The 25,304-nt window shown below is 34.5% G+C and overlaps 2 protein-coding genes across 3 annotated transcripts; one reads left to right on the top strand and one right to left on the bottom strand.

Annotated features, from left to right (window-relative positions):
• Nucleotides 1–4,628: 4,628 nt before the first annotated feature.
• LOC113499211 lies at nt 4,629–7,612 on the top strand. Of its 2 annotated transcripts, XM_026879599.1 has the most exons (6): nt 4,629–4,679; nt 4,825–5,095; nt 5,662–5,729; nt 6,048–6,167; nt 7,071–7,121; nt 7,417–7,612. In XM_026879599.1, the coding sequence occupies exons 2-6, from the start codon at nt 4,906–4,908 to the stop codon at nt 7,501–7,503; spliced, it is 516 nt and encodes a 171-aa protein (XP_026735400.1). In that variant the 5' UTR covers nt 4,629–4,679; nt 4,825–4,905; the 3' UTR covers nt 7,504–7,612. The 2 variants fall into 2 exon arrangements, with proteins under 2 accessions (XP_026735400.1, XP_026735399.1); XM_026879598.1 differs by lacking the exon at nt 4,629–4,679 and having other exon boundaries at nt 4,708–5,095.
• Nucleotides 7,613–9,697: 2,085 nt separating this feature from the next.
• Nucleotides 9,698–21,536, bottom strand: LOC113499209 (protein trachealess-like). The gene is made up of 6 exons (XM_026879589.1): nt 21,454–21,536; nt 18,244–18,368; nt 16,479–16,672; nt 16,132–16,241; nt 12,173–12,320; nt 9,698–12,063 (listed from the first exon to the last, which is right to left on the bottom strand). Exons 2-6 carry the CDS (start codon nt 18,355–18,357, stop codon nt 10,851–10,853), a joined length of 1,779 nt encoding a protein of 592 aa, XP_026735390.1. The 5' UTR covers nt 18,358–18,368; nt 21,454–21,536; the 3' UTR covers nt 9,698–10,850.
• Nucleotides 21,537–25,304: the final 3,768 nt, after the last annotated feature.

Raw genomic sequence — 25,304 nt, 5'->3', positions numbered from 1 at the left:
AAGAATAACAGGGAGACAGAGAAGAAAATAATTGACTAATATAAGAAGAAAACAATGGGCACTCAGAATTTGAAAGAACAAACAAAAAGTATGTAGAGATATAAATTCTTTCATCTACAAATACAATACAAAAACGATGACATGAAGGAAGAGGTTTGACAAAAATGTTTTTAATAATACTCTTTTGTTTTTCTTACTTTTCAATTTCAATGTTAAAGAGGACACTTGTCCACCCAATTTGTCCTCTAACGGCACTAAAAATAACAAAAACACCATTAATATAAAATTTACGAAGTAAATCGGTTTCTCCAACGAGACTTTTGACCGATAAACATAAGATATGGCGGCATATCACTTGCAATCGGCAAACGTATGCTAGATAAAGATAATACACGAACACTGCACAATGTCAACAATAAAAACTCATATATAATTGTGGCGAACGTCTATCTAATCTGTTTTTGATATAGTGTTCCCGTTTTTTGGGTAATTAAGCATGTAGAACATTTTCTATTGATACGAGTATGTTTTTTTTTTGCTAAGGATAAATTGGCTGCGCGTTCCCAAAAACCGTTTCTTCACTTTAAAAAAAACATAGATTGAAAAAAAAAAAACTTCAAATGTAAGTTATATTAACGTGGTCCCAGAAAAAGAATGATTATTTCTTGCCTTATGGAGACAAATATGAATATCAGTACCTAAATCAATTTCCTCAATATAATATCACGCAGAGAAAAAGTTGAAGGGATTACGTTAAAGACGAAATAAGGCAGAGGGTGGGTGAAGGAGAGTAATAATTGCTGAAAACACGAAAAGTGGAGATGCAAGGAAATAAAAATACGCTTTACTATGATACCGAATAATTGGGAACAAGACAGGGAAGAACATTATGTTCCTAACAAAGATATTATCTACTTCCGAACTATTCTTTGCTAAGAACACCTGATGAGTTGTGGAGTACTAAATATTTTGTATAACAACTGTCAATTGTTTTGTAACGATTATCATGTTTAGTAACCACTCGTCCAGACAATTATTGATTGATAAACATTTGCAGCCAGTGCGTATTGCCAATGTTGTTTTGTCTTGAGTTTGTCTCTTTATGATATAATATTTATTAAATCCTTTTAAAGCACCAGGCAACATATAATAGTTCTTATTAATTGAGGAACAATTAAGTACTAGAAATGTTTCATTGACATAAATAAAATAAAAAAATAGTTTGCAACTGCATTAGTGTCAAGTATTTTTGTCATTGCAACATGTTGGGGGTAGATCCTTCCGAAGGACTTGAATTTTAATTTTGAGAAAATGTTCCCAGTTTGGTTGTTAGGTGTTCCTAAGCATTAGCATCCCTGTAGAGCAAATGCCTCCCATCTTCCTGGCCTATGGCTGACATAGGCTAGTTCATCGAAAGGGAATCGAATCGCCGCACCATCTTCTTTTGGACTTATCGCGGGATCTCAGGCCTGTACGAACATTTAAATAGAGACTTTATTTTTAAAACGAAGAAAAACGCAGTCCCTTTATTCTTATACAGCCGATAATGTATTTCGATAGTATTTTGGCTTCACCAAACGATGTACAAAACAACTGTATTTTATATAAAATATAAAAGAAAATGAGGTTGAGCACCAAATAGGTTAATGCAGTGTTTGATAGCGGAACTCTGGAAATAGCACAAGCGTTTCCACATCGCATTTTAAAACTCCCACTTGTTAATTGCTATCGGCTGTCAATGAAAGATTTAGATACGAATTAAAACGGATCGGAATTGTAGATCTAAAAATATTTTTAGCAAAGCATTTGTTTCGTTTTATTTTGTTTTAATGACTAGCTATTGTTCGCCGAAGCGCTCAGGTGGAGATTGGTAATCGAACTTTTTTGGACTTGACTCGACTCAATGTTTTGAAAATCAAAGTTAGCCAAGGCTAGCTCGGTTTTTCGCTTCCTTAGTCTAGCGATTAGCGAAACTTTTTCCCTTATACCTTACATCACACATAATTAATACCAGTTTGATCCATTTGTCTTTTCCGGTGATGGACTTAACGTACTAAGAGGTACACGGAAGAAGGTAGATCTGGAAGGTAAAGGACTAAGTTATATTATAAAGCTTTATAGACTTCATTCGTCATTAGTCTACTTTGAGTTAGTGAGTTAGTTGGGACTAGTTTTTCCGAATATTAAAAAGTACAGTAGGTACCATGTAAAATCTACAGATCCAAAAAATGTGAAAAATGTGTTGTATTCATCAAAACACTGCTGCATCAGAAATTTCTAATTACAATTGATTTACACGCACAGACAATCGATACTGCGCAATCGCAAAGAGGAAAAATTGCAGGTTTTAACAGTAACCAAACCGGATTGTTATCTAAATACCGATAGCTTTCAAATTAAAGTATGCTGCAATATTAGAAGTGGCTATTGTTTATTCAAAAGTAATAGAAACTCTTTCTGTTTCGTTTGTAATTGATTGCATTTTGTTTTAAGTGTTACATAATAGACATAATAGTCAGTACTAGATGGGTAATTTTTTTGTAAGGCCGGGTATCTTATGGGCTTCCCGCCTCTTCGGGGGAGGAAATAGGTGGTGTCAAACTTTCACTGACTTAACCTTAGCCGTGCATGGCAAAGCAATTCTTAATGCACCATCTTCCATCTTCATACACTACGGTGGTACACTACAACCTTGGTATTTTATACATAAACAGATAGCCCCCTTTGTGCTGATGATGAGTAACAGGTGTGGTCTTTCTAGTAATCTAAAATCCCCACATACCTAGGTCCAATTAATCTTCAGCAATATCTTTACAGATTTACCTCCTAAGGAAAATGTATTCTAAAATAGCAAGCCCTTGAGTATTCCCTCCAAGTTGCCTACCACCGTCTTGCTGCCACAACCATGAAAACTCCATGAACCCTGGCAAATACTAAGGAGAAGTCCTTCAGCTTTAAAGAGTTAGGATAGGAGACTCACAATTCTCTTTTCCCATCGACGATTTCAAACCAGGTAGGTACGGGTTCAAAACTATTCTTTTAATATGAAATGTAAGTTAACATTAAAAAAAAAATACGTTTCCATTTTCTTTTTTCTTTAACATTAATTGCTATTTTAATTCTATTTTACTTTTCTATTCATCGATATTTCACCGATACTCGAATGATTTGGACGTTTGTGATACTTGCGCATGCGCAAATGGACAAATGCATGCGCAAATGAAATAATATATGACGTTTAAATCTTGTTTTTTTTTTGTATTTGCGTGGGGTCTCACTGCAGCTGTCAATCAAGCATTTTATGATGATTTTGTTTGGATAAATATTTATAAAGAATCCAAGTTTCAGTTGCTAGAAAATTATTTTTGTTTTATACGATTGACTTTAGGCATTGGGTACGTTGAAAATTAGCATAAGCGATCTTAAGCATCATCAATAAATCAACGAACAAAGAAGAGCAAAGGCAACACAAGAAACCAATAAAAGAACCCGCTCACAAGCTAACAAGCTATGATGGCACAGACAGACAGACAAGTCAATCTAAAAACATCTCTCTTTTTGCGTCGGAGGTTGAAAACAAGATTGAATCTCAAACACAATTAATTTACACTTTAGACAATCCCGCTGTCAGTCAGACCGCACCTTTACCATCGATGTAACGGCTTCTTATTTCTCGGAAACGAAGAGATGCCCGCTCATTGTTTTTGTTATATTTGTTTTATTTTTAAGATTACAACCGTACACAGACTTATTTGATGAATGTTCTGTATCAAAGTAAAAAAGGAATGTGTGTGGGAATGCAATCTGGTTTATATTTTAGTAAAGATCATGAGTATACAATTCTTTTGTTTTAAACTTTGAAAGAACCTGCCTGCTAGTTGTTTATGATAGCTATAGTACCTATTATTTTCTTAGTGCTTTGTGATTCAGAGTGGGTAACAACAGAGTTCAGACTATAAAATTTTAATAACATAATTATTTTACAAATCAACGCCACGGTGCTACCTGCCACCCTGTTCTCCATATAAAAGATACGCAAACACAACCCAAAATACGATATTGTAAGGATATAAAATAAAAAAAAAACTAATATTTGTAAGCCGTCTTGTTGTAGTGCAAAAAGGTCAATGAACTTTGTTAAAATCTAATTACCCAAAGGCTTTATGCGCGGGACTTATCCTTTATAAACTTTCTATCTTATTGACAGCTAGTCACGACCAAATCCATTCAATGCAAATTAATCAGTTATAAAATTAATTCATAAAGATTGCGCAGTATTATTAGTCTATTCAAATAACGTAATTATTTATTACATTTTAGAACAGATTAAAAAAAAACTAGTGTACCTATTGTAGTAGCTATTTTTCAAGGTTTTTTTTTAGCTTCAATTTAAATTGCATTTTTCTGGCACTATTTACGGTATCAAAACGTTTTTCACCAGAAATTCTAAGCCATCTGTGGTTAATGTCAAAAGTTCAAAATACCGGCGCGTTCCAGAAGCAAATGATTGGCATAGGTTTGTATTTGTCTCTTTCTAACTAGACTCATATTGGTTGCAGGAAGTGAGAAGACAAATCTTTTATGTTCGCAGTAAAGTTGTTGTTGTATCCTTTCATTTAAAAAAATACTCGTCAATGAAAGTTGTTTGTACTTTGTGTTTGTTGGGCGTTTAACTTTAGGTTGTACGATTTCTTTTAAATTATGACAAAAACAATTAAAATATTCTGTTATCTATAACGAATTTCCCTTGAATTTATGTAAAATACAAATAAGCTTTAAGTTTTAAGTTAAAAAACTGAAATCAAACTAACTGTTAATTTGTAGGTGTGGCTGTGAAGTGAAATCTGTTTCAGACCGCATTTCGAAGTTGTTTGGGGGTGCGAAAGGGTGAATTAAAGCATAGTAATGGCGCCGATATTGGAATCCTGTTGGTCGCCATGTATTTGGTCATCAGACGTGAAGACTGGGAGTAAGGCTGTGGCGGTGTATACGGCAGCTATGAGTCTGGTGCTCATCACGTTTATAGCGTACCAAATGGATGGCGGAGACTCAACACAGCTTTGGAACCCTTTATTCGAAGCCGATGTTAGAGGATGTGAGTATTTTCCACTAGTATTTCATATAGTTTCAGTAAATATACTAGGAATCGTTGCTACCTGTTGAATTAGAAACTTTCTTGTTAACAAGTTAGGCCGAGTTGTTTTGATATACAAAGTTGGTGTTGGTGATAGTTAAGTTGTTATCAGACATCTGTATATGGACGCTATAGAATGTAAATAATAAGTTTGTCTGCAAAGAAATGAAATTTTGGAACCGCTCCTAGATGGCATTTGTTTAGATACTTGAGCAAAGGTGGGTCTTCAAACAAGTGTTTGTTTTGAGGTTTTTGACTAGTCACTTTTTCATCTTAAAACTGCGTTTTTAGACAATACAGATCAAGATTGTGAACCTTTTTTAATCACCCAAACTGATGAAGTATACCTAGAACCATTTGATCTGTCACAGCAAATTTGCCTTCTTCAATTAAGCTTACTAGCAATGAAAACTTCATTGATTTGGTAAAAGTGCTATGACTAAAAAAAATAGATTATTTTCATATAAATTTTTCATGAAGACCTCTTCAATATAAAATGTACTGAATAATGAATCTTTTTGTTACAGCCTTACAAGTATTTGGGATCATATTTATCATTGTTTTCACACTGCTCATCATTTTCTCAGTTTTGATGGTAAGTGATAATACATTTATTTTTTAAAAAAGCTACTCCCACTCTATGCAATTTAATCCTTGTATCCCAAACCAAGACAAGACAAAAGAAGCATCGGTCATCCAGCACCAAGATGGGCCAATGATATAGTAAAGGTCGAGTGAGCATGAGTGTGGCACAGGACCATAGAAATAGACATAAGAAAGGTCAGGCCTTTCCTCGCAGTGGCAGGACAAAGGCTTTGGATGATGATCTGAGACCAAAAGATTTGTGGTTGCCTTCTCGAGACCACAAATTTACCAATTTCATTCCCATAATAAAATATTTATCAAATTCCAGGTTATTGGTATCAACATATGGATGCGAGGCTTCATATTGCCATGGCTAGGAACCATGGGCCTGATAATTGTGTTCCAGCTGATGTTTGGACTCTGGCTTCTTGGAGGATACTATATTTATGTAAGTTTGTGTCTTCAAAATCTAATATTATGGTATATTCATTATTCAACTACATTCACACAGTGCATTATGCTATGTAATTTTGACATTATGAGACAACTGATAAACATACACAATTTATCTTGTTCTAAATACACACATATTAAAGATGAAATTATACCCAGACACAGAACCAATGATAGTGCTCATTAATCAAAAATTTCTCCTGGTTAGGAATCCGACGACCTCCGTGGTCGAGTGGCGTACGCACCGGTTTCAAGGTGTCGCTAGCTCTGAGGTCCCGGGTTCGATCTCCGGTCGGGTCAATGTAAAAATTAACATTTCTACATTGTCTCGGGTCTGGGTGTTTTTGGTGCCTTCTTTGTATCTGAATTACATAACACAAGTGCTTTAGCAACTTACTTTGGGTTCAGAACAATGTATGTGATGTTGTCCGCATTATTTATTATTATTTATAACTCACAACATCGGAGTATGCATATTTGCTCAGTATACAATTTTTTATTTGGTCTGTAATTGGTGCCAACTCCTATAGGCAAAGACTTCCTCATAGAATTAGCCTAATTTAATAGCTTTTTTTTATTATAAATGCCTTACATGTGATAAATGATCATAAGGATAAGTGAAAAGACAAGTCTGAACATGTCTGTTTTTAATATGAATGAAACGAAGAACATTGATGGTTAGTAAAAGGAGTGTATTTTTTGTTTTCTTAGTTAGATTTTTGGTAGCATAGGACATGTATTATAAGTGTGTAGAAAAGACAGTATTTGAAATAAATATATATTTATTATTAACTCATAGCAGTACTTAATAATAATATAGTACACACAACTTGTAAAATAGCTCTATAACCGTGATTTGTATGTTTATTTTATCAGTATGCATTTTTCAATCTTTCAGCTCGATGCCACCTTTGCTGCCCTGATTGACTTCCTTTGGATGTCATATAATGTAAGTATTACAGACCTTTTTTCTAACACAGCAAGATAAAGCATTTTGGGTGTAATCTGCTGTCTCAATTCAAAAAGTTCTTATATAAACCGATAGATGTCGCTGTTACAAGGTCAGAAAAGCGCCATCTAGCAATTTATATAAAACACTTATATTACAAACAACGTTCAATGCAGAGGGCGACACTTTCTATTATGAAAAATACGAAATACTTTGTTGCAACCCTGTTGCTAATTTAAGTTATACCTTATTTCAAGTGTTTTTAGGTTCAATGTGTATTTTAATATTTTTCCAGATCTACTGTTGGCTATGCGTGTTCTCGCAGTACCAAATCATATTGGAAATGCAGTCGCCCAACATAGAAATATTAGTAGAATATTAACACTAACATTTGGACAAGTGTTTGTAATGTAATTTGTTTATATCCAGAAACTAATCTACAGGTAGTGACAAAAGTGCTAAGCTACATCACAATGTTGGACAAGAAAAAATAGAAGATATAAATTGACTGTACCCTAGCCTACCATTATGCCTAGATACAGGTTTTAAAGAAATTTTACATGTTTTTAGTCTTTATTTCAATCAATTTTACTATTATAAATAGTTTGTTATAAATACTTAATGGAATCAATTTAAAAGTAAACATTGACTTGATGCCGTAATAATTTTACAAATTATGTAAAGAAAAATAATTTCAAATATAAATGTTATTTAAGTATATTAAGACTTAAGTGCCTAATAAATAGTTTATATTGCTGTAACGACTTGCTTTAGGATAAACGCATATTTTGATTGAAATAAATAATGTTATAAAATAACATCATACTGTATGTATCCTATTGCAGGACAAAGGGTACCTATATTCCTCGGCCTTTTTATATATTTCAAAAATTCTTATAAATACACTCTAAGCTGCTTGTAGCACTTTGAGGGTACATTGGATCATCACTTTTTATTGATGGTGATCAGTTTCACTTTACTCAGTTTTAATTTGTATATCATCGGTATAATGTATACAATTTGGCTGCATTTTTTTTGTACCATACATCATATAATATGATCAACCACCGTTGGTGACGCTATGTAATAATGTTCAAGTAAAATTGTTTTTATACAGGCCTTAACTAACTTTATTATTAAAATTAAAAATCAAAATATGCGTTAAATTAGTTGTATGATAAATTAAATATCAATATGAACTAAACCGTCCAATTTTCCCGTGACTGATATAGTTATTTTTAAGTAAGTTCCGTCCATTACATGTACATGAAGTTTTTTGAATCTCAAAATCAATGTCTTTTTTACATTTATATAAATCTACTTATGTAAACTATTTTTTTCGTTTTTAAATAAAACATCAGTGCATCTTTTTTGTGTATTTTGTAGGATAAACTAATTTAACCAATGTTATCTTGCGTTTATTATTTTGTATGGTTTGCACATTCCTAAAGTTATTTAATAAAGTTATCTATGCCTAGAGAGTACCTAAGAGTACACAAAACATGAATTGTCGCCGAGGTATTTGATGAATGGTTACGGAAGCTGCGGAAAAATGACGCGCGTGCATTTTCGGACATCTAAGCTTAGTTAACACTAGAACCTTACAAAATATACACATATATGTTTGTACCTTTAGGTACTTGTGTGTTATATTGTTTGCCTACACTTATCAACTTGATAGTTGTACGTTATACTGCCTTGTATATGAGCCTAAATCACAAAATAGTATACATTATAAATGGTTAAAAATATGCCAATCAAGAAATTTATTTGTAAATAGTTTATAAGTTTTTTTAAAGAACAATAAATAGTTACAATATTTAAGGTAGTTTAATTTCTTAAGTGAAACAAGAAATAATGCCTTCCGATAAATAGCAAATTTAACACATTTTAATAAAAAAGCTTTTTGTTTACGCATAAAGTCCTACGATCTCTTTCACTCCGAAGAAGGGACGTCATTATATTTCGTAAGATAAAGGTTCACTCTCATAAATCATAAAATGTTATTTTAAATTATTTTAAGTAAAATTTAAATCAAGTAATCATTGCTTACCCCTTAATATTAATAATCACCTAATCTCAGTCTTTAAATCAACTTATGTGTTTCGATGCCACTACCCCCTTTTCGTAAATTCTTCGTGTCTGTATCCTACTCAACTGCAATAAGCAGCAAAATTAATTGTAAATAAGCCTTGGCATTTGGCAGTGCAGAGTTATTACAAACCACGAGGCTGGGTCAATAATAATTTGCACCTAGTGTTACAGGGCACGGGGGTACGCTAGAATGAGACTGGCGCCCGAGTTTTGACACCAAAACACAGATCAAGATTTTTTTAACCAATATATTTAAATAGGTACCTAATCAAAAAATAGCTAATACGGATTATATTTCGGTGTAACGGGCGAGTGACTAACATTTTCATAATTAGGTGTGAATAAAAACAAACAGGTTGAAAATTCTTAATTATTTATTCGGACAAATAAAACTTCTTTCTTTCAAGTTCCAAAGAAAATACATGAAGTCGAAGTTCTTAATGAATTTCCAGAAAAATATATATAAAAAAAAACATAACAAATAATCGCGTGACAAGCCTATCCCAATTTTTATTATAATAATTACAACTTTATTACAATTTTAATCATTATTACCTTAAATACGATACATTAACGAAGCCTTATAAAATTGAAATGAACAACATTTTTCACTTGTATTGCACAGTTAAAAATAGCATAAATATTACCAATTATTATTTATTGTAACACCTAATCGAATTAATATAAAAATTAGATACAACTTTTCTAACAAAAGGATTTGTATTTGGCTTGACTATAAAACAAAATGGAATGCTTTGAGTATTTTGACTATAATAAATTATTTGTCATGATCATTTAAATGACGAAACACGTTACAAGACTGAATTACAAAAACATGAAACAATTTAAAAAAGGCGACATGATTTTCAACTGTCAAATAAAAATAACGATTAATCGATAAGATTGTTTATCGATTTATTTGAAATTCGATTAATATCTAGTAGTGTAGATGACAGTAATTATTTACAATGAAACCTTATATTGAATAATAAAAATAATATACAATACTTAAATACTACAATTTACAATATTAAATGATTATACTATAGCCTAAATACAGTCATGTCAATAAACTATTGTACAATAATTTACAAAAAGCTTAACTATAAATGATATGCAACAAGCTATCGATATAGCTCATGATTTCACTGGATAATTAAATTAAAGTCGATTAATTACGCAAATCTTTCGATGTTTTGTCGATAAAGATTGGTTATAAATGACAATTATAATCTATCGTATATTTTCTTTTAGAAGAAACCTATATCCGCCTATCTGTATAGGTTATTTAAGGTAATTGATATCATAATATCGGATTAAGAAAATCATACTTTTATCGATTGAAGGTAAGTTAGAAGTTTGTGAGTGTAATTGATATATAAATGCAAGGTCCATGCCTAAAGCACAATTTTTGGCACATTCCTTTAGAGTATTCAAAAATATGAACTCCGAAAAAATAGAGGACTCCATTTTAAAGAGACGTGTCTTGAGTATTTTAGTTTGGAAGTCTTTAACCGTATACATTTTCTGATAATGCATCAGGGGATTAATTCTAATTGAGCCCTGAATAATCAACAAAATGTGAAAACTTAACAACAGCGTGTAAAACAAGCGAACATTTTATTGAGGATACGGCTATGAGCTTGCCGAATACCAGTTGGTGTTTGGCGGAGCTGACTTATCTACGGGCTGGTGAGAGTGAGAGGCGTGGGCGGCGTGCGCCTGCGGGTGATAGAGGTGGAACGATGAGGGCGGGTGGAAGAACTGCGACTGGTCTAATGAAGATGCGTAATCTAAGGCCCCAGGCACGGCAGAATACGCCTGAGGCTTCAACGGCAGTGGAGCTTCACCTAAATACGAGTGCCTTAACGCCTCCGAATAAGCACTATTATCGTACGGCAAAGCGTACTGCTGCTTGTCTCTTGGTGACACGGAGCCTGGTGGCGTCATGGCCGAATGGTAGTCAGCATACCCTCCGTAAGCTAGAGAACCTATATCTGTGCCCTTATGTCCTAGTTGCTCGCTATAGCCGGACCCTTCGCTACCTGGAGGTGTCGGCAAAGGTCCGGTTTGTCCATCATTGGAGTAGTAACCACCAGTTCTACCGTCACCTAAGAAGTTGCTTCGAATAACACTTTCTCTGTTGGCGTACAGCTGTCTTAACAGTGCCGATGCTGGAGTAGAAGTGTGATTGCCAGGAATCTGCCTGTTCAAGGGATTTAGATGATGGTTCTGTGTCCCTATCCACTGTATTGTTGACTTTTGTTGCTGCTGTTTTAGCAGAGCATCGGTGGAGAAATCTGTCGGTCTGTGAGAGATTTCTTTACCATCTAAAGCTACAGAGGGCAAATGCTTCGACATAGCATTCTCTAGATCTCTAACGGACGTCGCATCTGATCCACCTTCGGGTATTGCTAGATTTGTTTTGGTGATGTCTCTTTCTGCTGGTGATATAGCAGCTCCAGGGTTGGAAGAGGTCTTTCGCCTTTCTTCGTCTCTTTCTGCCTCATCTTCGCAGTCAGTGGTATGCTTGCGTTTCTTTTGTCTTCTGGCTGGCATGGGTGAAGTTCTGTCAGTGTTTGTGTGGAGGGGTAAGGGTTGTGCATCACTGAGTCTTGTTAGATGAGTGACGTCAGACGTGGGGACTGGGGCACTGGAGGCTGCGTCTGTGTTGGTCGGGGGTTCAGTGCGTTCGGTTGGATGGCGCGGTGGCGGAGGCGGGGCGCCCGAGTTGTCGGTGTCTGGAGGGCCATTCTCTGGGTCTCCGGCTGTCTCCTCTCTCTTAACTCCTTGCACGCTCTCTTCTAGCTGGCAGCAGTCCATTACAGTATTTGGATACTCGCGTCCACTGCAAACAAGAGAAGATGTAAAGATTATGTTACATCGTGAAACAACAGTGATTTGGAATCTTCTAATAATCCTTAAAAAAAACTCTTCGTAATTGATTCGGTACTTACCTAATAACATAATTGACGCATATAATATTTTGTTCCTCAGCGTTCTTAGAGGAGCAGACGACTGTGGCACACGTCTGCATCCAAGTGTAACCACCGAGCTTGTTCATTATCCTATAGTAGTGTGTCAGGACTTGGCCTTTGTTCATTACTGAAACAAACATATTTTTTATAAGTATAAGAAAAGAAAATTCTTTCGAAGACACACTTGGAATTATTGAGGACAAGGCTTTGGAAGCTTAAGGAGAACCTGCGCTTAGCCTTTCATGTCTCAGTAGGGAATCATCACATTAGACGACAAATAGAATGTCATCGATAGTAAAGCCGTCGTTACTCAAACGAAAGGCAAAAACTACAACGCGGTACCAGTGGCGGCTAAATACATTAACTTGGTCAATCTTAATTTTTCTGCTTAAACCTCTAAGATTATTCCGAGGTTTAAATAAATTTTGTGACATTCAAACATAATTTTTGAGAGACAAAGACTCATATTGTTAAACCTTCAATATTCTTATTGTATATTCAGAGGATGTCATACCTAAACAAACGTTTTGAATAAAATATTTGAGAGTATCAATAAAATGGTAATGGTATTATACGATGAGCGTGAGACGTGTCAAAATACCCAAATTAATTATCCATATGAGTTTACAATGAACAAATATTGAATAAGGAATAGCAATAAATTCCACTTAAATTTTTGTCGGTTGACAAATATTTTACTTAATACAGAATATTAACCTCGAAATTAATTAGACTAGAAACTGCCTGGAATTTTAAAATAGAAAGGTTTCAGCGAAAACATTCTAATTCTGTTTTTTCAGCTGGTGGATATACTAAAAATAGAGACGGCTTTCCTTATTTATCTCAGCAAGTTGATTTCCCGCTTTATCTATATTTTTTTGTTCAAAGCAAAAACTAACACAGTAATACTTTTTGCGTTCTACTTAATATTTTAGTTGGCTAGTGTTTCAAGATTTTGACTGAAAAGAATGTTCTAAATAAAAAATATAATACAATTTACAAACTTTGAGATCTTAAAGTATATGCAGTAGACAAAACAGAAGCTGTAGATATAACAAAGAAATTAGATAAAGATTTCAACACAAGAAACGATTTGGCCTTTTTTAATGGCTCCCCAATTTAACCAATTCAATTTCGATTCGACCTACGGGATAATTAAATACGAAATAGGCGTGAAGTTGGAAGTTTTGTTGCTATGCACATGCCATATACCAGGTTGATTTATAAAGGATTCTGGCTCGTTCTTTTGAACTTAAGTCTTAAGAGTTTGGTAGTGTAAAATGAGATTCTATTATTGAGTAACATTCCAATTTCGACTAGTAACGTCTTTGTAAACGATGGATGGTCCTTCGAATGTTTTCGTCCCATCTAAATGATTGTTAAATGTGAAATAAGTACCTATTTCTTACCAGTCACGCCGTAGTATGGACTCTATTTAAAAATGGAGTAAAACCACAAGTGTTTATAAAGTGATGCTTGAATAGAAAATCCAAAATAACAAATATTACAAATGAAGTTTTGAAGTAACTAGTTCCGAACATGATGTCGATGGAATTTCTACTGATATCATAAGTCATACTAGAAACAATAAGAAATAAACAGAACACCAAGATCCCTTAAACCAAACGGCCTTCATCTTGAGCACATTGGAACAATAGCTTAAGAATACAAACAAAAATGTTAATGTGAACGTATTAGCTTCATTATATTCAATTGATTTGTTACATAAAGGGCAAAGCGAACACGTGTATAGTGGAACGTGAGTCATTAATACTAACGCGGTTTTTGGCATTGTTGATGTATTGTATTGGCAACGGATTTTTTAATTATAATGCACTTGATATTGGAGGGAAGCCAATAATCCAACCTGGTGCAGTGTTTGTTGATTGCTTCTTGAGGGAATTTGAAATGATTGTAAAAACTATTGCTTCAACCACATCCTAAAATCTTCAAGACTTTCGAAAATTGGACTACAAGTAAAGGGTTGATAAACAGTTTGAAGTTTCAAGTCAGAAAAAGTAGGTATAAGCTATTTCTCGATTCTTTGAAGACGACGTTGCCAAGTGTAGAAATACCAAAAGCTGTGTTGTTGCGAGAAGACATGTTTAAGAGATAATTTGTATGACTTCAAGAGTTTTATATTTCTGACTTCTATATGTTATGCTTATCGTCGCAAGCATCGGACGTGATGAGATGCAAAAAATGTTATGTTTCTACAAATGCAAGTATTACTTATTTAAAGAAAGAACTGTATAAAAACTCAATGAATTCTAAAAAAACTGTTGCTTGGCAACATCTATAAATAGCTAAAGGGTGCTTAAATTGTGTATGACAAAAATAAATCAACATGTTTTTCAGGCAACGAATACTAAGTAAATTCCAAAGCGTCAAACTTGTCGGAAGTCTCAAACATAATCATTTAATTTTATTGGACGTATGCACAAACTTTGAATATCATACGCTTTGCGATCGTCAATAAAGTCATCTTGTAATCAAACCGCGTATACAGTTGTAACCAAATTACCCGCTTTCTAACAAACACCCGGACTTTTATGCTAATATGTACAATTGTTATTCCGGACCAGGAATGTCCACATTTGACCGGCATCTACATAGATGTACATTTTAAATTCAAATTGATGGTCTCGTAAAGCTATCAAATGGTAAGGTGCTAGAACCACATGACGTTAACTCCACACCGTGATTGGCATTCAAAATGTCAGCCATCTTGTTATGTACGATTATTGGTTGGATGATTACGTCAGGATTATGAGTCCTTCCATTCATGTCATCTTTGTTCTTGATGATTGTGCTTTTAAGGTGGAGCAATCGCATTCGATCGAATTGAGTCCAGATGACTAAGTCGCATTGAGGTCGTCACGAATTTTCCTCATTGCTGAATTAACATAGGTGCTTAGTACATCAATGGATTACAACACAACAGTCACTAGACTACAAAAGCGGCACTTAAGAAGAAAAACATAACTGTGGCTATTATGCTTCAAGCTTATGAATAAAATTCAATAAGGAAACAGATACTTTAAACGATGCAATAAAACTAAAAACCTCTGAGGAAGTTGATATCAACAAAAACTATGAATCACACGATCATTCAGGTAGACATAAACATAAAACAGAAAGAGCCATCTCGCAGGACATTAAAACATGACATTTCCCACGTCTACGCACAGGGAGAGGAAACCAAAATGGTGGAATAAAAATTATTATTCAAATCACAACTTGAGTAGAGACGGGCCGCCGTGGCGCTAGGCCTAAATTGTATTCCACTGACGGATGTGCAGGAAAGTAATAATATCATATACGAAAACATTTACGATTCAAATAAGAATACTTCTGCAAAAGATTCCGAAAATGGTGGCTTACAAAAATTTAGCTTAAAATTACTTAGTTTCCATTCAGTATTTAGTGAATGGAAAAATAAGTAAGAAAACAAGATTGGCAAACAAAATGAATCGCAAAACGGGCTATCAAAGTGTAACATCGAAATTCATTTTAAAAGAAATGTTCCCACAAAATGGTGGTCTCATAAATTTTCCTCGTAACGTTTTGCGCCTTGAGCTGCCTGTCTTCTTGACATGGATTTCTATAGACCACAAGCTGAATACAAATAGGTAGTTACGACATTAACCTACGAAGGATTTCACCACATATATTGGGTCATGGGTGGACATCGAATCGTTTATAGACAATTGATGATATACTCGCAAGGATAATTAAAACAGAAATAGAAACGACAATTAAAGTTGCCCAACATGATTGATTTATTGAAAGTTGACTGACGAAAGAAATGTTGAAAGGTGTAATTAGTTATAGGAAGTTAGGACCAAGAGATATCCGGGTACAGAATAATCATTAATATTGATACTAATTATATTATAGTGTGTGTCCAATTGATAGAAGCATTGATATATACTCACAATCTACGTGACATTTTCTAAGTTTGTTGGCATCTTCTCCGTGGCAAAGCGCGTAGAGATTTTTCCCCGTCAGCTCCTCCGCAGTGTAGCCTAGAAGCTCTGACACCCTGCTGAAAGAATAACACAAATTATGTATCAAAGTTTCATGATTTCAGGCTGAAACTGAATAAAACATACATTAGGTACAGTCAGAAAGTTTACAAATTTAATATTGAAAACGTGCTCTTTAACAACTTTTAGATCTAGTTTTGCGCATAAAACCGTACGAAAATCTTTTTTTAGGACATATTGTATTGATTGTAAGAAACATAGTAATAGTAACATTAATAGTAGATTTTTAGTAATACCTGGGCTCGCAATGTGCTATTCGGAAGTCAAAGTTGATTCTGGTGACGAACATATCTGACTCCAATCTGATCTCGTGGACTGATGGTGGTGGTAATGCTATGGCTAGAGCCACCATGCCCAGGAGTACTGTCGGAGACTTGCGGCTATGAGAAAAGGAGTACTGAGGTCGAAGGCGGCACAGCATCAAAACAACCTGGAAAGATAGAGACAGCCGTTGAAGAAATGGTTAAAGAAAAGTTTTACGTAAATATGAGTCTGGTTAAATGTCTGGTTCATAATAATACCTGCAAAACTCTCAAACCTACGCCCATAAACCGTAAAATTCTAATCACATAGGACCATCTTTAATAAAACTTACAAACAAAGACAGAAACAAATCAAAAACAGAATAAAGAACATCATTAAAACTTTCACATTTACTTCGTTTTCTTAAAATAGAAAACACGGTACGTGTCTCATATAAGACCATTAAACTTTCAAACATAACGAGAAACTGAAAAGCTATTTGTTACACGGCGTAATGTCTCTCAGGCACGTATAATACATATAACCAGGTAATCGAATCCCAAGATCAAATATAAGGAGGATCCACTAATTTGCAATTTTCCTAATAAAACGTAGCCGGCGGCGTCACACACTCGAAAATGTTACAGTATTAATTGCTCCACTGAATAAACGGAGCCATCGCCATTAAGATGAAGATAAAACAAACGGTTGTTCCTCATACTTTACTATCTATCAACCCTTTAAAATAGAAATAAAAAAGTAATCGACAAGCAATAAAGAAATGAATTGCTCACAAAATAGGAAAGGAAGTGTCCAAGAAACTGCTTATAAAATAAAACGAGAATTTACACCCCAAAAACAATCTACCGGCAATTTTGCTCAGCTATTGCGGTATTCTTGTGATATAATCACGTTTTATGACCTAGCACCGAGTTAAGGCAAAAATTATGGGGCCGTATAATGCTGCCTTGAGGCACCCCAAGCTAACAATAATTCTCACCAATAATATTTGTGATCTAAGACGGATAAAGAGGTCGTTCGAATCCATTTGTTACTCTTGGTGTAGATATGAAGCTATTATGTTACAGTTAGATTAATGTTATGGAGTAGAACAGTTGATTTAGTGTCTCAAAAGGTACTGTTTGTTCCTGTATTAAATATAATATTTTTATCTGTAGTAATTGTTAATATGCTCCCGTTCTCTATATCATCTAAAACATACATTTCATCACACAACAGTCTTTCTACTAGATACCCACCCGCCAGTTACCACTCTCAGCGTTTCTCGATGTCTCACCATCGTTGCTTCTTCCCACCTAAATCGAAAATGAAAACTCAGCGTCCATTTATTTCAGATCATCATTTTAAAAGATCAGATAAGAATAATGTCCACAAATTTTCATAGTCCACTTAGTTTGAAATTATAGAAATTGTGTTTTGTTTTTAAGTGATTAGAGAATATCTTGTTTAAAACTGCGCTAGCGCCTTCTTATTGATGTTATACTTTACTATCGTATAAAGTAAAGATTTAGTAGAACGAGACTGGTGAAAGCAATAAAGGTTAAATTACTTTGAATTATGTGTAAATGTTAAAGTAATAGTAATATAAAATATTGTGAACTTAGCCATTTTCCCAATATTCCTCGCACACGAGATACATATTAAACATAAAAATAATTGCATTGATAAACGTCTACAAGCTTTATCAGTTTCTACTATATCTTCGCTTTATACGGTAACCATTGCTGGTTTCCTTACCCTGTATCCTGAAGACTTGAAGTGACAGCCTCTTTTGGTCAGTGTACTCTTCATTCTCACACAGAAGGCTCGGTCCATCCCTCGATATAGCGAGCCACTTGCTGCCAGACTCATTTGTGATGACACTGTGAACAATAACAAAAAAGTTAAAATTGAATTGCATTTAGACCTACTTCCACATTATGACAATAAAAAAATCCTTGCAAATCTAATTTCAAGTACATTCATCTAAAATCTTAATGTTATCCTGATTAAAGCAACCTCAAATCATTCCCTTCCTAATAAACTCATAAGTGCTAAGAAAGAGGAAGAAAGTACCAAGAAATGGACCAAATTTTAACACAAATAGAATCAATTTTTGGGTTCAAAAGTGTATCAATCAGTGTGAGAGTTGATTGATTGGGTGGACGTGGAGATAATTATAAGGTTTGTGGTCCGTCTGGGACCGGGACCATCGCTACTACGCTGTAATTGATTTCACTCGACCAGTCGCTAAATTATTTGACGACGATGGTTCTAAAAGGTTTCAAGTTGGAGGAAGTCAAATTTTCTTTGAAATTATACTATTTTCTGGATTATCATTTTTAGTTATGTTAGATAAAGTATACCTGTAAAAATTTTATGTACATCCAATAATAGTCATCCGTGTTTGTAACAGCTGGCTTCAAATATTCAATAATCTTTAAATTTATCAAAAGTATCAAACTTTTAAAGCGCTTATATAAATTACAGAATTGAAATTATTTTGAGTCGAAGATGTGAATTGGAAAAGAATAATGCGAAAAAACTGGATTAGGCACTGTAATAAGATCGGAAAAGCGGAAGATCCGTTTTAATTAATCAGTCTAGACAAGTGATTCTGGGTTCATGCACTAGATTTCAGCAACACACAACGCAACAAAACGGTAAAATTTAAATTCAATTCGCATACGATTCTGTCGCAAGTTTAATCTTTGGCAATAGTCACAATAACCATTATACCGGACAAAAGGTATGTCGCGTTTTATCACGTTGTTGTACTAAATACGTAACTAGATTGACTCAGCTGAGAAATATTTGTGTAACCTTGATATATCAGTCGTTTTGGTGAAATAGTTTTTTGTCGACGTTTAATTTAAGATATACTCGTGTTACATTTTTTATTGTCATTGTCATCTGCTGCCTATTTCTTTTGCTTAGTGACAAGAAGAATGCCTGCCTATATTTTTGGATTTAATCTATTAACCGTCTATGGTCTTAATCTTCATATGATCATTTAAGTTCTTCTAATGATACTTTGGTATCATTATATTTCCGTTAAGTTATTTGTCCATCTGTTTTATTTTCATTTGTTTTATAGTCGGTGTTATGAGTTTTGGAAGCACCAAGTAAGGCTTTATCAGCACAATATAAAGTTACACCCACTGTACGAGTGCTTATGGCACAGTCCCAAGACAGTTCTTTGCAATGGAATGTTATCTTACCCAGCTGTGGGTTTTAGTACTTGATTGTATCTAAGTGGCTACATTTCTATTATTTCCTTTATTCATGTTTTATGCAAACGTTTACTGTTTTACATGAGTACTGTTATTTTAATAATTGAAAGGAACTTGGCTGTATTCAGTTTTCGATTGGAGAACTACTTCAGCAGTGTGAAAAGCGTGTTTATTGTAGACCAATGCAATAAAATATTGAGAAACGATTGCAACAAGTAAATTCATTAAATGCACAACGATGTCTGAGTATTACCTTATTTTAGGTTTCTCTGCTCTTTATTCTGTTGAGCTATACCCAAAAATGACTACATCAAGATTTTGGTGGTATTTCAATAGATTCTGTTTAAACCTTATAAAGTTTAAGTTGTAGAACCACTGGCTCCCATCACTTTAAGTTTACACCATGGCCATCATGGTGACAATGTGGCGATTACACCATGGACCACTGTTCTGTGGCTCATTTCACCACGCCCGTCATCACACAATGGTGCACTGTCAAACTATTTCGATCCTGATTGATTTTTTATCGAGTTTTTTTTAGCAGCATAGTGTAAATTGAAAACGATTCTAGCCCTTCGATTTTACGTGTGAAATTGGTGGCCCTTTAAAATAGATATGTTCGTTAACGGTATTTTACAATGGTGAGATTTTTTTAAGGTTTAAGCAGAGCTTAAGAACCAACGAAATAAAGTAGGTATGTAAGTTCTTGCGTAGTCAAAATGCACATTAACTTCTTTATAACATCAATGTAAACAAAGGTACCAATAATTTGTTTCGTTCCGAACCATTTCATTCATGGAATCTAAAAAATTACCCAAAACAAATATCGAATTTAAATTGCATGCATTTAAAGCATGTTTTTCATCGGTCTCTAAAGCCACAACAATAATAAAAACTCCGAATGCAGTCGACCGAATAACATTGCCGGTGAAAATTATTATACGAATGAATTTTTTGCTTATCTTCCCGTTTAATTGAAGTCGGCACCCACATCTCTTTAGAAAATTAAACAGATGACTGATTTAATAGCACAAGCTCCATTGGCGCCATGATTTGATGCGCAGTTGTCATCGCCCACTTCATTCCCATAGCATTGGGAATTAAATAATAATTTGTTACATAAAGGTTTACACTGACACCCCATTGACCGTTTCATAAGCTCCCAACATGCCGTGAACATTCCATAATCTAATTTCAATTTGATCCACAACTTATTAGTGCCAGCATGGGCGATTCGATATACCGAGTGAATTTCGTAGATCAGTATTGTCGCCGATTGCTGTTGGAGCAACGGCCTCCGGAATAAGTGGAGTTTAATTGATTTCGAACTCAATTTTTTTGTTGGAAAAGACGATTCGATAATTCTTGCTTCTCGTTTTCTATGTGACACCTGTTTAGAATGAATAACGGTAAAAAGTCATCGCTTCACTGTTTTCAGTAGCTTTTTCTACGATTTTTTAGGAGATCGATTGGAATAAAAATGACTTTAAACGGTAACAGGTAATCTAAAGTGGAACAGTCGACTGAGAGGTAATTAGGAGAATAGTCAAAAAAAATATTTGATTGAAGACTAAGAGAATTAACTTTCATTCTTTGTAAATATCTTAATCAATTGAAGACGTTGTACGAGAGTCACAAGCACTCAACACAAAAATTTTCAAAGAAACAAAGCATTTTATACAATCTAAAATACTAATACTCTCTTCATTTATCGTATCTTAGAAATCTGACTCACCATCAGGGTTATTGGTTCCATGCTGGCTTCCTTCTTCACTACCAGATGCTGGACTGTTCAGTCCAGCACCTCCTGGTCTCCCAGTCAGGACAATCCAAGCTGCTCAGCGATCTCAGCGTGGTCAGCTTGGTGCACGTAGTCGAATATACTACTGCCAGTCATCTCTACCTGAGGGACAAGAAATATATGTTAGGTTAGGTTTGGTTTAAATCAGAAAAATAATGATATATGTGGTTAAATATATTCGGGATTCAATTTCTGTGCAAATTGTTTTTAATACCAAAAAAATCTACTATTAGCATGGACCTCCAAATGTTCCGAAGTGTTTTGGAGTCTAATAATTTCAGTTTCTTACAACAAATAGTAGCATTCCCAAAATTTGACATGCGTTCACATGTAATGTTCATAATAAGTTATGTATAAGCCCAACCCTAAAAAAAAAGCCAGAAAAATTCCATAATATTTTATAACCAAAATCCCATTCAAACTTCCCGCAGCCTACACACGTTTACAATTATTAGCTAATAAAAAAAAACCTGTCTTCAAAACCAAGGAAGGAGGCTGAATGGTGGCCCGTCACGTACCGCCGTTATGAATGAAAGAATTGTTATCACACATCGCATAGCAGGTGGCTTCATAGAAATGGCTAACGAGACACTGTTTACGTTACAATTGATGAGAATTATGAACGGGACACAGATATGAGATAATCATATCTTGGGTGAAGAAGACGTGATGACAGATGATAGTAAAGTGAAAATGATAAAGAGTTTGTTGGATATGTTTATTCTTGGGGTTAGTGGAAAAGGTGAGGCTGAAATTATAGTGCCTGAAATATCAGATGATTCTGATAAAATGCCTTGAAGAGTTAATGCAGCTGATGCAAATAAATATAAACGAAGTAGTGTTAGGATATGAAATGAAACAAACAAAAGCGCTTGGTAATCCTAAAATTATATTCAACGTCATCCACAAACAGAATCCAAAAATCCAAGAAAAATCCATCCAAATTGTCCACGTTGCCAACAAAACTTTCACGATGACCCTTTCACGGGTTATTCAAATGCATCTTTAAATAAATTTATCAAATATAATTGTGGGACCCTATTACACATTCAGTGGGCGTGTATCCGCACTCAGGACTTGAATGTAAATACTTTAAGACAATGGTGACGTTACGGTGGTCGGTTCTCGGAATGATGGTAAGGATTTTATTGGTGTTTACCGATTCGCCGATTGATGATGCACAGGTTTTTTAGATCCTTGGAATTTTATGCAGGAAATTTTCCGGAGAGATTGAATGATGAATGGCTTTGATAAGATTGTTGTTGAGTGTTGATATTGATGTTCTCTCTTTGGTAGTGTGATCACGATTTGGTTTATGATCAAGTGAAGACGTTAGTGTTGAAAAGGATACTTAAAGGCAAATGGGAGAATGTGTATCTGATGAAGTCTTAAAGGTGTTTTGTTGGAGCATTTTTTCTAGTTTTGACAAAATTTTATATTCGTTCAAATATCATCAATACTTATTAATAAATGCATGAAGTAATCGTTAAATTAGTCACAGTAGCGTACTTTTCCTTCTCCTGCGTATTAATTTTCAGCCATAACTCGTAAATAATTTCTGTATAAAAAATTTAACCAACAAAAAAGCGTACAAAAGTAAAATATGATTTCCCTTAGCTATCAGCCTTCGGAGGCAAAGGAGAAAAAGACAGAATTTAATATAGCCGAAACATCTAACACGAGCTTTACTTATAAGAAAGTTGTATCTACTCTTATTTACCAGGAAGTTTATGTATTTTATGTTACACACACACGCTTGCCTATCTGTACACGCGTATGTGAAGCGTTTCGTCGTTTTCGGGTGTATGTGTGCGTGCGTTTGGGGGTGTGTGTGTTCGGGCATTAGAATGAAGAGCACGCGCGCGCCTTGCCCGCGACGTGACCAGCATATCGTATCGTCCCTTTCCCCCCATCTTCCCTCTCGCTCCCACCACCCCCTGCAGCCATTTTGGAAACGAATTTCCCAGTTTTCGGCTCTTTTCGTAGCACCTTTTAATTTTGTAATGTTATTTAATTTTGGTTATATTTTTATTTTGACGTTGGTTTTGTTATCTCGTGTTTTTTCTAGCATGTACGTGTGTTTTAAACATCTAATATATTCTGGGTAAATTAAATTTTTCTCGTATCTCGTCACGAATGGATTTTTGCAGACTTTAGATGCTACAGTGAGAATGAGAGCGGTGTGTATGCGTTACGCTACTTTCATTAAAGGTAGTAAGTAAAACCTTAAAAAAATATTATTTTTTGCGTATTCTTCTAAAAGTCTACCAACTCAACTTTAGATCACAAGACCTTCTTTTCCCCCAAAAGCGACAAGCAACCTCCAACCCAGAACCAAAAATCTCAAAAAACCCTTTAAAGATGCTCCGAAAATAGATAGTCAAGTATACAAGCAGGCCACGTATTGGCCATAACATGACACGTGTAACACTTATCTGGCATCTAGTGCAGTTACCGTCTTTCTAGCGGCGCCGAATACTCTCTGATTAAATCGTACTATTTGTCTGCGTTCGTGTGAATGAGTTTTGTATGTATATACGTGTGGATGTATGTATGTGGTGCGTATGCATGTGATTTAAAAAGCTGGTTGGAATATTAAAGGCCTGGTCTGGTTGAAGTTCGTCAGTACATGTTTCATTGTGTTTGTTTGATATTGTAGTTTGTCGAGCGCGGTGATATTAAATTTTTTGCTATATGATTTTTTTTATTATTAAAAAGTAACGATAATTTTAGGCTGACATTGAAAGAATATTGGGATTATATGTACACACTTAAAGTAACAAAGAAATCATGTGTTTGATAGATCATGAATTTTCTTATCATCGATGGAGAACAAATTTTAATAGTACATCCTTTAGATTGTGTTTTCAATACAAACTATTGAGAGGTTATGTTATATAAGATTTAACAGGATAAAATTGTACTTACTTGTGATAATCCTAAATATATAGAAACAGTTTCAGATATGTACAGGAACCTTCCGTCAGCGGCCACGGAAAGTGCGAACCCATCCAAGGACTGCGAACAAAAAACAACAACAATTAATACACAAATAAAAAATCAATTTAACTACTACTAAACACCCCGAGTAATCGAATTTTACAAGAAAAATCGATACAAATTGCACGAAATCGATATTGACATCTGTCAGTTTTGACAGATGTCAATATCGATTCAATAGTGACATGACAGTTGCAACACTAGCTATACTGTAAATGACAGTTATATCGAAATATTGTTTGATTTTACCGAACAGTGTGTAATGTATTGAAAAACCACGTTTCATTATAGGTAAACAATAGTTTTGTATTAAAACCGGTCACGGTTTATGCGCAGGCGCTGGCGTGAAACTGATCTTGGTAAGTACGGTTTGCGCAACAAAACATTTTATATAAAATATACTTTGTAAACAAAATTTAAACTTGAATAATATATAGAAAATAAGACTATTACTTTCCCTTATTGCTACCAATTTGCTGCTGCTTTCGTGTTTCAATGTCCACTAAAAAACCAATTGTATCATCATCTAGACTGTAGTTTTTTAAAACAAGGTTGTCTTGTAGGTACCTAATAAGATGATTAATATAATAATATAGTTATTTTAGCTTCGAATACTAGACTACTTACTACGATTTTTCTTCAACGCTTTTGAATGAAGCACAGTGGGTACAAAATTAACTTATTTGAGAATGAAAAGAAATAGATGTCTGTATACTTAGTCTAAAGAACCGGATTTTCCCTAAGTGCTCAATTTGAACCGTCGACACGCCGAATTACTGATCAAA

Source organism: Trichoplusia ni, chromosome 12, assembly GCF_003590095.1.
Source record: "Trichoplusia ni isolate ovarian cell line Hi5 chromosome 12, tn1, whole genome shotgun sequence".
Lineage (NCBI taxonomy): Eukaryota > Metazoa > Arthropoda > Insecta > Lepidoptera > Noctuidae > Trichoplusia > Trichoplusia ni.
This window is presented reverse-complemented; position numbering and strand designations above follow the sequence as displayed.